Source organism: Tachyglossus aculeatus, chromosome 2, assembly GCF_015852505.1.
Source record: "Tachyglossus aculeatus isolate mTacAcu1 chromosome 2, mTacAcu1.pri, whole genome shotgun sequence".
Classification (NCBI taxonomy): domain Eukaryota; kingdom Metazoa; phylum Chordata; class Mammalia; order Monotremata; family Tachyglossidae; genus Tachyglossus; species Tachyglossus aculeatus.
Window position 1 is genome coordinate 1,802,531 of NC_052067.1, and position 12,843 is coordinate 1,815,373.

A 12,843-nucleotide genomic window follows, 5' to 3' on the forward strand; every position below is an offset into this window, starting at 1 on the left:
GCCTGTCTGCCATGGTGCTGAGCTGCTTATTCTTCTGAGCAGCTCATTGCTCTCAGCAAAGCCATATTTAAGGAATCATCTCCTGTGTGCAGTGAGTGGAATGAGGCCCCAGCGCCTGGCTTTGTCTTTTTCAGAGAACTCGATTTCCTCAAACGGCAGGAAGCGGAGAGGAAGAAAATCGAAGATCTGGAGAAGGCTCACCTCACAGAAGTCCAGGGCCTCCAGGCCCGGGTGAGAGGCCACCGACACGACCGAGGAGTCGGGGGGATTGACAGCGTGGGTGGATGTCGGGGAGAGGGCCGGGAGGGGAACGTGAGGGGTGGCGAGGAGAGGGGCAGGCTCCAACTCTGACAGGCGGTCCGATTTCTCCTAGATTAGAGATTTGGAAGCAGAGGTGTTCCGGCTGCTGAAACAGAATGGGACTCAGGTCAACAACAACAATAACATCTTCGAGCGGAGAGATGCCCTGGAAAACCTGGAAGCCAAGCCGGAGTCGGGCCCGGAGTCGGGCTTAAGTACAGGTGGGTGTGAGGACCCCCACCTGAGACCGTTTTAGGGTGGTGGCCTCTCGCCTTGACTCAGTGGCAAAAGCCCAGATCACCCTGTCGATCAAGCACTTGATCAGTCAATCGGTGGCATTTCTTGAGCAAGTGGAAGAGGAAAATTTATTTATTAGATGTGAGCCCTTCTCTCAGGGAGCTTATGGTCTACTGTGTGTAGTGGGCTGTACTGAGCACTTGAGAGGGTGGAATAGAATTGGTAGATGTGATCCTGTCTTCGAGGAGCCTACAGTCTACTCTGTGCCGAACGTTGTGGTGAGAGCTTGGGAAAGGACAAGAGAGTCAGTAGATAATAATTAATAATAATAATAATAATAATAATAATAATGATAATAATGATAGTATTAGAGGAGGAGCGTGGCTCAGTGGAGAAGGGCCCGGGCTTTGGAGTCAGAGGTCATGGGTTCGAATCCCGGCTCCGCCACATGTCTGCTGTGTGACCTTGGGCAAGTTACTTAACTTCTCTGAGCCTCAGTTACCTCATCTGTAAAATGGGGATTAAGACTGTGAGCCCCATGTGGGACAACTTGATCACGTTGTATCCACCCCCAGCGCTTAGAACAGTGCTCTGCACTTAGTAAGCGCTTAACAAATGCCATTATTATTATTATTATTAGTAGTAGTAGTAGTAGTAGTAGTAGTAGTAGTAGTAGTAGTAGTAGTATGTGTTAAGCGCCTACTATGTGCCAAGTACTTTTCCGAGTGCTAAGATAGAAGCTAGCAGAGATAGATACAAGCTAATCAGGTTGGACATGACAAGAGCACAGGCTTGGGAGTCGGAGGATGTGGGTTCTGATTTCGGCTCTGCCATTTGTCTGCTGTGTGACTTTGGGCAAGTCACTTAACTTCTCTGTGCCTCAGTTACCTCATCTGTACAATGGGGATTACGACTGTGAGCCCCACGTGGGACAACTTGATTATCTTGTATGTCTCCCAGTGCTTAGAACAGTGCTTGGCACATAGTAAGTGCTTAATAAATACCATTATTATTAGTAGTAGTAGTAGCACTGTCCTGGCACCCTGAGCCTCTCAAAATTGGTCTCAATCCCTGCCCGTGGGAGATATGGGGCGACCCCCAGCCTGGGGCCTGTACAACCCCAAAGGAGCCCAAGAAACCCCCTTCTCCTTCAAGTGGGGAAGACGGGAAATCCAGGCAGGAGCCACCGGAAGAGCTGATCCTGCTGGGACCAACAAATCTTAGCAGAGTCGACTTTGGTGCCCTGGTAAATCCGTTCCAGCCTCCTTGCCCCAAAGTGGATCCGATGAGTCACCTAAGAGGCAAGGGGTCTTTTTACGTACATTTTGTGTGTTTCATAGGCAGCGTATTTCCCCTGGACTGTACACTCGTGACAGGCAGGTAACATGTCTACCCACTCTGTTGTATTGCACTCTCCCAAGCGCTCAGTACAGTGCTCTGCACAGCATGGTGTAATGGATAGAGCACGGGCCTGAGTGACAGAAGGTCATGGGGTCTAATCCCAGCTCCACCACTTGTCTGCTGTGTGGCCTTGGGCAAAGTCACTTCACTTCTCTGTGCCTCAGTTCCCTCACCTGTAAAATGGGGTTTGAGACTGGAAGCCCTACATGGAACAGATACTGTGTCCAACCTGATTTACTTGTATTCACCCCAGCGCTTAGTACAGTGCCTGATGCCTAGTCAGCACTTAACAAATATCACAGTTATTATTATTATTATTACAATAAGCACTCAGAGAAGCAGCGTGGCTCAGTGGAAAGATCACGGGCTTTGGAGTCAGAGGTCGTGGGTTCAAGTCCCGACTCCGCCACTTGTCAGCTGTGTGACTTTGAGCAAGTCACTTCACTTCTCTGGGCCTCAGTTCCCTCATCTGTAAAATGGGGATGAAGACTGTGAGCCCCACGTGGGACAACCTGATTACCTTGTATCTGCCCCAGCACTTACAACAATGCTTTGCACAAAGTAAGCGCTTAACAAACACCAACATTATTATTATTATTATTATTGTTAAATGCAACTGATTGATTGATTGATAGGGAGGTAGCACCGCCTGTCGGAAAGAGCGCAGGCCAGGGAGTTGGGAGCCACTGGTTCTAGCCCCAGCTTGGCCCTGGCCGGCCGGGAGCCCTTGGGCGAGTCACTTCACCTCCCTAGGCCTCAGTTTCTTTCTCTGTAAACTGCAGGGAAGGATCCCTGCTTTCCCTTCCACTCAGGCTGTGAGGCTCATGCAGGGCAGGAGCCCGGTTTCGTTTGACTCCAGCACTTAGCACCTAGTGAAGGCTTTACAAGGATAAGAATTCATCTCCCAACTTGGTTAACATGTCCTCTCCAAAGCTCTTATAGTACCGTGCTCTGCCCATGGTAAACTCCTAATAAATACCATTGATTGATTGATTGATTGATTGATCTGGAAGCCTCCCTCACTGCAGCATTAAATGTGGCCCACGGTGAAGAGGCTGTCAAATCCACAGTGTCAAGAGTCCAGATTTCCTCCCTCTACCAGAATGACCGTCTCTTCTCCACCCCGTGGCCTCAGAGGTTGACTCCCTCCTTCCAGGGCGAAGAGGATCCCCCCTCCCTTCCCACACCCCTCCGGCCACCCAGGGCCAGCCGAGGGAAGGGACACTGCAGAGGGTGGGCGGATGGCCCTGGGTTGTGGGCCGCTGGCCGATCTGTCCCTCCGTCAAGGCATTCCTTTGGGCTAAGGGACCAGTTCCAGCTGTCCCGGTTTCCGATGGTGGTCCCAGTGACTGTGCCCCCCACCCCTTCCCCTAGAGGGGCAGCGTGGCTCAGTGGAAAGAGCCCGGGCTTTGGAGTCAGAGGTCATGGGTTCATATCCCAGCTCCACCAATTGTCAGCTGTGTGACTTTGGGCAAGTCGCTTAACTTCTCTGTGCCTCAGTGACCTCATCTGTAAAATGGGGATTAAGACTGTGAGCCCCCCATGGGACAACCTGATCACCTTGTTACCTCCCCAGCACTTAGAACAGTGCTTTGCACATAGTAAGCGCTTAATAAATGCCAACATTATTATTATTCCCCTGCTGTGTTCCAGAGCTGCCCTCAACCGAAGGGGTGCCGGAAACGGAGCATCCGGATCCGAAGGCGCTGAAGGCCCGAGCGCAGCTGTCCGTGAGGAACAAGCGCCAGAGGCCCTCCGGGACCAGGCTGTACGACAGCATCAGCTCCACCGATGGGGAGGACAGCCTCGAGCAGAAGGTCAGCTCGCCCCGGCCCGCCCCGGCCCATTCCGCCCTACCCCGCCCGGCTCCGGGCCTCTTCCCCTTTGTGCCTCAGGTTCGGACCCTGTCCGTCCATCCATCCGACCGTCCGTCCGTTCGTCTGCGGCCTGCTTTGAGCTGGCTCTGGGAGCGTTCAAGTTTAGGGTGTTGCTTCCACCTTATGTGTCCAGCCACAGCTGGACACAGAATGCACTGGCAGCCCCTGTCTACTTGGGCACCGTGTGTGCTGGCAGTCCGGGCACCATGGGGCCTGGGGCTGGGTGTCGGATGTACTGTCCGGCAAGGCGGGAGCCGGAGAACGTGTGTTCCCTTAGGGCACGGCCTGGATGGGCGGGCACTGAAAGGGAAACGTGGAACCGTGGCCACCACCTTGATCCCGTCCGGTGACCCTCACCCATGGACTCTGTGGGCACCAAGGGCACTGTGGGCTCCGTGGCTGGGCCTAGCCAGTGAAGCCTCCCCTGTCTGGATGATCATTAAAGTGTGGCCCCTTTCAATTGAAGGAAATTAAATATATTAAAGCCAGAGAACGTGATGTGGATTCCAAGAAGGCAATTTGCATTAGTTTTCCACCATGGTGATAGCCTGGAGCGAGGGGTTTGTAGCTCGAGTTGCCTGACACATCTAATAATGGTGTTAATTACTTATTCACTAGGCTCACACGCTACTTGCCTGACATATCTAATAATGGCATTAATTGCTTATTCGCTAGGCTAACACGCTATTTATTAAACAGCAGGCTCCACGCATTCAGTTGAGCCCCACTTTCAAGTGCAATGGAACCTTTTCTGTGTAGCTGTGAACGTGTGTATATAAGCGTGAACGTGCTCGTAAGTGTGAGCATGCATGAATAAATGAATGTGTGAAGGTGTGGGCCGGTGATTGTAATGGCCTCTGCTCCTCTAGACCGTACGCTCGTTTCGGGCAGGGAATGTGTGTGGTATATTGTTATATTCATTACCTCATTCAGTCGTATTTATTGAGCGCTTACTGTGTGCAAAGAACTGTACTAAGCGCTTGGGAAAGTACAATATAGCACTAAAGACAATCCCAGCCCACAATGAGCTCACTGTCTAGAGGAGGGGAGATAGACACCGGTACAAGTATTCATTCATTCAATCGTATTTCAATTTACTTCAATCGTAAGTAAACATCAATGTATTATACTATATTATTATACTATATTATTGCTTAATAACCCAGAAGACCTGGGTTCTAACCCTGGCTCTGCCACTTGTCTGCTGTGTGATCTTGGGCCAGTCGCTTAACTTCTCTGTACCCCACTTTCCTCATCTGTAAAATGGGGATTAAGACTGTGGGTCCCACATGGGAATGGAGCAGTCTGAAGGAGGAATTTGTTTCTTTCCAATTCTTCTCCCTGTCCTCCTCTCCTTTCCCCTCTCCCGGGAAATGCAGTGTTGTCTAATGGGTAGAGTCAGAAGCTCATGGGTTCTAATTCTGGTTCTGACACTTTGGGCAAGTCACTTCACTTTCCTGTACTTGGGTTACCTCATCTATAAAATGGGGATTGAGACTGTGAGCCCCACATGGGACAGGGACTGTGTCCAACCCGATTTGCTTGTATCCACCCCAGTGCTTAGTACAGTGCCTGGAACATAGTAAGCACTTAACAAATACCACAATTATTATTATTATTATTATTATTATTATTATTATTATTATTATTTCCTGGGTTCTAATCCCAGCTCTGCTAAGGGACCTCAGGCAAGTCACTTCATTTCTTTGTGCCTCAGTGACCTCATCTGGAAAACGGGGATTAATATTGTGAGCCCCATGTGGGACACAGACTGTGCCCAACCTGATGAGTTGTGTAGCTCAGTGGAAAGAGCACGGGCTTTGGAGTCAGAGGTCATGGGTTCAAATCCCAGCTCTGCCAGTTGTCAGCTATGTGACTTTGGGCAAGTCACTTCACTTCTCTGTGCTTCAGTTACTTCCTCTGTAAAACGGGGATGCAGACTGTGAGCCCCACGAGGGACAACCTGATCACCTTGTAACCTCCCCAGTGCTTAGAACAGTGCTTTGTACATAGTAAGTGCTTAATAAATGCCATCATTACCCCCTTCTAGACTGTGAGCCCGTTGTTGGGTAGGGACCGTCTCTATATGTTGCCAACTTGTACTTCCCAAGTGCTTAGTATAGTGCTCTGCACACAGTAAACGCTCAATAAATACGATTGAATGAATGAATGAATGATCTTCTATCTACCCCAGTGCTTAGTACAGTGCCTGGCATGTAGTAAGCGCTTAACAAATACCATTAGAAATAAAGAAGAAGAAAGCCGGCCCACCCGGCGTGATTCCCTGTGCCCGGGTGCTGCCCTTCTGTGGTTCCGAGAGATGGGGAGGAGCCGTGGGGCAGAACAGGATGTCCAGGGCTTCCGCCGCCGATGAACTCAGGAGGGTCGTCATTGGTGAAGTTGGCATTGGCGGGCCATTGTTTCAATGGGAACCATGGGGGAGTGCCCCTAAGGCCCCCTCCTCCCAGCTGCCTGGTAGGCCCAGGCACCCAGATGCCACCTACCCAATTCCTGCCCCTGCCTGATCATCATCATCATCATCAATCGTATTTATTGAGCGCTTACTATGTGCAGAGCACTGTACTAAGCGCTTGGGAAGTATAAATTGGCAACACATAGAGACAGTCCCTACCCAACAGTGGGCTCACAGTCTACAAGGGGGAGACAGAGAACAAAACCAAACATACCAACAAAATAAAATAAATAGGATAGATATGTACAAGTAAAATAAATAAATAAATAAATAAATAGAGTAATAAATATGTACAACCATATATACATATATACAGGTGCTGTGGGGAAGGGAAGGAGGTAAGATGGGGGGATGGAGAGGGGGATGAGGGGGAGAGGAAGGAAGGGGCTCAGTCTGGGAAGGCCTCTTGGAGGAGGTGAGCTCTCAGCAGGGCCTGATCCAGTCGGGCCCACGATCCCCTGACTCTGCTGCTCTGTAATGAGCGGACCCTCTCGGGAGAGCCTGCTGGTCACCCTCCCGCCCATCAATGCCACCTGCCACTGCTGCTGGGTCCCTTATGGGCCCTGCCCCGACTCATTCACTCAGTCATTCAGTCATATTTACTGAGCACTTCCCGCATGCAGAGCACTGTACTGACCGCTTGGAAGAATACAATACAACAATATAACAGACACATTCCCTGTCCACAACAAGCTTAAAGTCTAGAGGGGGAGATAGACATAATATAAATAAATAAATTAGAAATACGGACCTAAGTGATGTGGGACTGGGAGGGGGGATGAATAAAGGGAGCAAATCAGGGTGACGCAGAAGGGAGTGGGAGAAGAGGAAATGGGGGGACTTAGGGAAGGCCTCTTAGAGGATATGGGCCTTCAATAAGGTTTTAAAATGGGGGAGAGTCATCATCTGTCGGATTTGACCCCCGCTTCTCTCCCTCCTCCAGAACTTCCCCGGGAGCGATGACTTCAATCCCAGCAGCACCAGCTCGGCTGATCTGAGCGGCCTCGGGGCAGAGCCCAAGACACCCGGACTCTCTCAGTCCTTAGCCCTGTCATCTGATGAGGTATGTCCCTCAGGCCCACCGCTGCTACCCCGAGAGTCCAACTGGGTGACCAAATCCTGGCCTATCTGCCCCTTGGGGCTGTGTACTGAGCGCTGCCTATTGCCTGCGAAACTCCCCTGGGGAAGAGGGCCTTAAGGCCAGAGCCCGCTGGAGTCCCTGGCTTCTAGGGAGACGAAGTCGCCGGCAGGACAGGCAGGTGAGCCAGGCATGGGCCTAACTAGGAGAAGTGCAAGACCCTCACCCACACTCTGGCAACACATGGCTGGTCACAGTGCTTTGCACATAGTAAGCGCTTAATAAATACCATCATTATTATTATTATGTCACACACTGAGCTCTCTCCGTACCCCCTTCTCCATGCTTTCTCCCCACTGTTTGCTGATCTCCCTATGTTTTTTTTTATGGTATTTATTAAATGTTTTCTATGCGCCAGGCACTGTGCTGAGCGTTGGGATAGATACAAGCTCATCAACCAGAAGGTCATGGGTTCTAACTCGATTGTTCTGTGTCCAACTCGATTTGCTTGTATCTACCCCTAGCTTAGTACAGTGCCTGGAACAAAATAAGTGCTTAGCGAATACCATCATTATCCTTATCAAGTTGGACACAGTCCCTGTCCCATGTGGGGCTCACAGTCTTAATCCCCATGTTACAGATGAGGTCACTGAGGCCCAGGAAAGTGAAGCGGTATGCCCAAGGTCACCCAGCAGACGAGTGGAGGAGGCGGGATTAGAACCCAGGTTCTTTTGACTCCCAGCCGCTGCTCAGTGGTCCCCCGCTCCATGTTCCCTCCCCAGTTGCAGTGTTGATGAGCCCCAGCGTATTGGGCAGGGCAACCTTCAGGGCGGGAGTAGCATTAATCACGACAGATAATAATAATAATAATAATGTTGGCATTTGTTAAGCCCTTACTATGTGCAAAGCACTGTTCTAAGCACTGGGGGGATACAAAGTGATCAGGTTGTCCCACGTGGGGCTCACAGTCTTAATCCCCATCTAACAGATGAGGTAACTGAGGCTCAGAGAAGTTAAGTGACTTGCCCAAGGTTGCACAGCAGACATGTGGCGGAGCCGAGATTCGAACCCATGACCTCTGACTCCAAAGCCCGTGCTCTTTCCACTGAGCCACGCTGCTTCTCTACAGATGCGGTGACAAGCCTGGTGAACTGGGTTCTCTCTGTCCAGGAGTCTCCTCACCTCCACAGGCTGGTGGTCAGGGCTCAGGAGCTGTTGGGTGCTGTCCTCCACCTCTATTCATTTAATCCTATTTACTGAGCACTTACCATGTGCAGAGCTCTATACAAAGCACTTGATGCTGATTGGCTGGGAATGGAGCCCCAAATATCTCTTAAAGAGAGCCCCCCCCAACCTAAAATGGAGCCTGTGAGTGAACCAGCGTGGTTCAAGTTCTCAAGTTCACTCACTTGAGAAGCAGCGTGGCTCAGTGGAAAGAGCCCGGGCTTTGGAGTCAGAGGTCATGGGTTCAAATCCCAGCTCCACCACTTGTCAGCTGTGTGACTTTGGGCAAGTCACTTCACTTCTCTGGGCCTCAGTTCCCTCATCTGTAAAATGGGGATGAAGACTGTGAGCCCCGCGTGGGACAACCTGATCACCTTGTATCCTCCCCAGCGCTTAGAACAGTGCCTTGCACATAGTAAGCGCTTAATAAATACCATTTAAAAAAAAACAAAAAAAACCCACATGGGCCTCAGAAGCCAAGGGCAGAAAAATGCACACAAAAAAAGCCAGTTCCTATTTTCAGTCTTTCAACATATAACCTTCAATTGATCATTTTTCCCCCCAACTTTAAATACTTTTACGCATGCATAGATGGTGTAGGTTGTGCCACACTAATGTGTGGGAGGCGGCGAGGCACTGGCAGTGTGGGCTGTGGGGCACTGCACTGGTGGTGTGGACTGGAGAGGTTTGGACCTCCAGAATGTGGTTGCTCTGGCTTCCGTTTCTATAATGGTTTTCTTTCCCGTTTGCTGCTGTCGCTCAGAGTCTGGATATGATTGATGATGAGGTGAGAAACTGGGGAGCTGGGAATGCCGGTCTGCCTGTATGCCGGCCTGCATGTGTGCCAGCCTACATGTGTGCCAGCCTGCATGCGTGCCTGCCTGCGTGTCTACCTGCCTGCGTGTGCCAGCCTCCATGTGCCACTGCTTTCCACCTGTCTTTCCCTTTTCTGTGTTGGACAATCTCCTTTTCTCTGCCCTGTTTCTTCCTCATCCTCCTCCTCTTCCTTCTCTTCTACTTTCCCTTCTCATCTTCCTCCTTCTACTCTTCCGTCTCTACTTCCTCCTCCTCTTCCTCCTCCTCTTCCTCCTTCTACAGTTCTTTTCCTCCTCTTCTTCCATCTCCTCTTCCTTCTTTCACTCCTTTTCTTCAAAGAATTCCTCCTCCTCCTCCTCCAGCACCATCTGCTCCTCCCCCTTCTCCCCTCCCTCCTCTTCCTCCTTCTCCTCTTTTTCCTCCTCCCAACCTCATCCTCCTACTTCTCCTTTCCCTGCTACTCCTTCTTCTACTACTCTCCCTCCCCTTTTCCTTTTCCTCCTCCTCCTCGGTCTCCTCTACCCTCCTTCCCTGGCTTGCTCCTTCTCTTCTTCTCCTTCTTCCTCCTCCTCTTATTCCCCTTCTTCCCCTCTCCCACCTTTCCTCCCTGAACTCACCATCATTCCACCCTTCTTGCACCAAGACCCGTTGATGCTGCTGCCTCCTGAGCCCCCCAGACCCACCCCGACATGTAGGGGACACCGTTCCCCATGTTTCAGAGTTTTAATCCAAAAATGTCAGGTGAGGCTATTCAATTTTGCATGAGAAAATGCTCTATTAAACCCCCCCCCCGCTTACCACTATAAGGAGTGTGTGGCGTGGCATCGAGGTGCCACACCCTCATCTGGCATCGTGCCATGCAGACTGTTCCAGGGTGCCTCTAACCGCCGTGGCCCTGGCTGGCCCGCCCGTCCGGTCCGAGCCAGAGGCGCGTTTCCCCCTGGCTCCGGGCAGGAGTGGGTGCGGGCCCCCGGGAGCCCGTGACCGATGTGGGCGACCCCTCTGTGCCCCAGATACTCGACGAGGGCCAGTCCCCCAAACGCAGCCCGGGGCCCGGCCGCGCCATCCAGGACTGGACCGTGCAGCAGGTCGGACACTGGCTCACCGGGCTGAGCCTGGAGCAGCACGTGGCTGAGTTCAGCGCCCAGGGCATCGATGGCCAACTCCTCCTGCAGCTGGACAGCGGGAGGCTCAAGGTAATTTTCCAGCAGGGTGGCTGTGAGTTTCCAGGCCAGGGCCTGGAGCCGCCGCGGGGGAGGAATCATTATTACAGTAATAATATAATTAATAATATTATATAATATAATTAATACTATTATTTCCTTATTAATATGGTATTTACTAAATGCTTACTACATGTCAAGGACTGCTCTAAGCACTAGGGTAGCAGCGTGGCCTAGTGGAAAGAGCACGGGCTTGAGAGTCAGAGGTCATGGGCTTTAATTCCGGCTCTACCACTTGTCAGCTGTGTGACTTTGGGCAAGTCGCTTAACTTCTCTGTGCCTCAGTTACCTCATCTGTAAAATGGGGATTAAGACTACGAGCCCCACGTGGGACAACCCGATTATCTTGTGTCTACCCCAGAACAGTGCTTGGCACATAGCAAGTGCTTAACAAATACCATTATTATTATTATTATTAAATTAGCCAGGTTGGGCACAGTCCCCTTCCCACGTGGGGCTCACGGTCTAAGTAGAAGGGAGAATAGGGATTCATTCGTAAATTAATTCAGTCATATTTATTGAGTGCTGACCGTGCGCAGATCGAACCTCACGTTGGCACCAGATCTCTGGGGCTGAGTCCATAGGGTCCTCTGGGTTGGGGGTCCCGGCCCCGCGTCCAGTTGCGGGGAGAGACGGACAGAGCCACTCTTTACCACCCAGCACTAACTCTGCATGTGCGTGTCTGTATGTGCACGCATGCATGTGCGTTCCTCAGGCGCTGGGCGTGACCTCGTCCCAGGACCGAGCCAAGGTGAAGAAGAGGCTGAAGGAGATGAAGGTCTTGGTGGAGAGAGCACGCAAGGCCCAGGAGAAGATGGAGAAGCAGCGGGCCAAACTAAGGCGGAGGGAGCAGGAGCAGCTCCAGAGGAAATCCAAGAGGTCGGAGAAGCCGCCGGGCGGTCAGTGACGGACGCTCGGCCCGGCTCCCGCCCCCGGCGGACCGTGCCCTGAGCTGGGCCTGCTGAGCCTACCCGAGGGCGTCTGGTGGGGCCGGGATGTCCTTGCCCGCTCTGACGATCTCCCCTCCTCCCGGCTGTCTGTCCAGGCCGGCTCCCCCCTGTCCTCAGGCCCCGCTTGGCGGCCAGAAACCAGAACCATCCATGGCTGAGCGGCCGGCTACCCAGAGACGTCCAGAGCTCAGCGGATTGTGGCCGGTGGTTGTCCGGGACTGAGGGGTTCGGTCTGGTGGGGTGGCGTTAGCCCCAGGGGAGCAAAGTCACTAGGCAGCTAGGGCCTGGGAGGGCGTGGGGGCTGACCACAGGTGGCAGAGCCTCCAGACAAAGGTCTGTGGGCTCTGGGGTGCTCCATTTTGGGGTCCTGGTGGCAAAGACTTGGACCCCTGGAGCTCAGGCTCATCCGGCCCCTCACCCCTGCACAGCAGGCCACTTGTGTGTGTGTGGGAGCTCATGCATGAGTGTGCCTGTGTGTGTGTACATGTGTGCATGTATGAAGTCCCTGAATGTATGTATTTGTGTATGCGTGTGTGTGTGCGTGACTGTGTGTGTAAGGAGGTAGCTGAACATGCGTTTCCCAGCAATTCCTGAGCAGGAAATGGATTTGGAAGGAAAACAGCCAATTTCCAGATTCAGGCTCCTCCAACCACCAGTGCCTGCCCACCGGTCCATTTGCGGGCCTGCCGGCCGGCCACCCACCATAAAAGCCCATCTCAGACTCAGGCCTCAGCCACCTCCTCCGGCCCACGATTTCCCCATGGACCCCCGTCCATACTCTGGCCCGGGCTTCCCACCGGCCTGCCTGCCATCCAGCCAGGGGGCCGGGAGGTTTGGGTCTTAAGGCGGTGGACAGATTGGTACAGGTCAGAGACAGCCATGCCAGGGGCGGGGGTGCAGAGCGATCTCCCTGCCTCTGCGTCTTTGAGGGATTTCTGTTTCACAGTCGGGTGGGTGGGACCCGGCTGAGTCTGGGAGTGTGGGCTGTCAGTCACCCTTCAAACCGGCCTGAGAACTGTCGGTCCTCCCTGGCAGAGAGGAAGAGGGAGGGACAGGGAGATGGACACATCTCTGTCCCTCAGAAGTTTCACACTGGGGATTATCAGGCTTGGCGGTTACAGCTCTGCCGACCTGATGGCCAATCCACCCTCGTGCCAGGCCCACCCTGGCATTGGGCCTACCCCGACTGGGGCTCCTTTCCTGCTTGACCCTGCCCATCCATCATCCTGGTGGTCAGGGAGCCCACAGGGTCTTGCAGTGTCCG

The 12,843-nt window shown here is 52.5% G+C and overlaps 1 protein-coding gene across 2 annotated transcripts in view; it reads left to right on the forward strand.

The window, feature by feature from the left end:
- Positions 1–11,560, forward strand: part of PPP1R9A (protein phosphatase 1 regulatory subunit 9A) — a 147,264-nt gene extending 135,704 nt beyond the window's left edge. For both annotated transcript variants that reach the window (XM_038761164.1, XM_038761173.1), the window contains exons 10-15: positions 135–231; positions 374–521; positions 3,592–3,755; positions 7,232–7,351; positions 10,420–10,602; positions 11,345–11,560. In XM_038761164.1, the coding sequence (XP_038617092.1) occupies positions 135–231; positions 374–521; positions 3,592–3,755; positions 7,232–7,351; positions 10,420–10,602; positions 11,345–11,536 (904 nt within the window). In that variant the 3' untranslated portion in view covers positions 11,537–11,560. The remainder of the gene's footprint in view (positions 1–134; positions 232–373; positions 522–3,591; positions 3,756–7,231; positions 7,352–10,419; positions 10,603–11,344) is intronic.
- Positions 11,561–12,843: the final 1,283 nt, after the last annotated feature.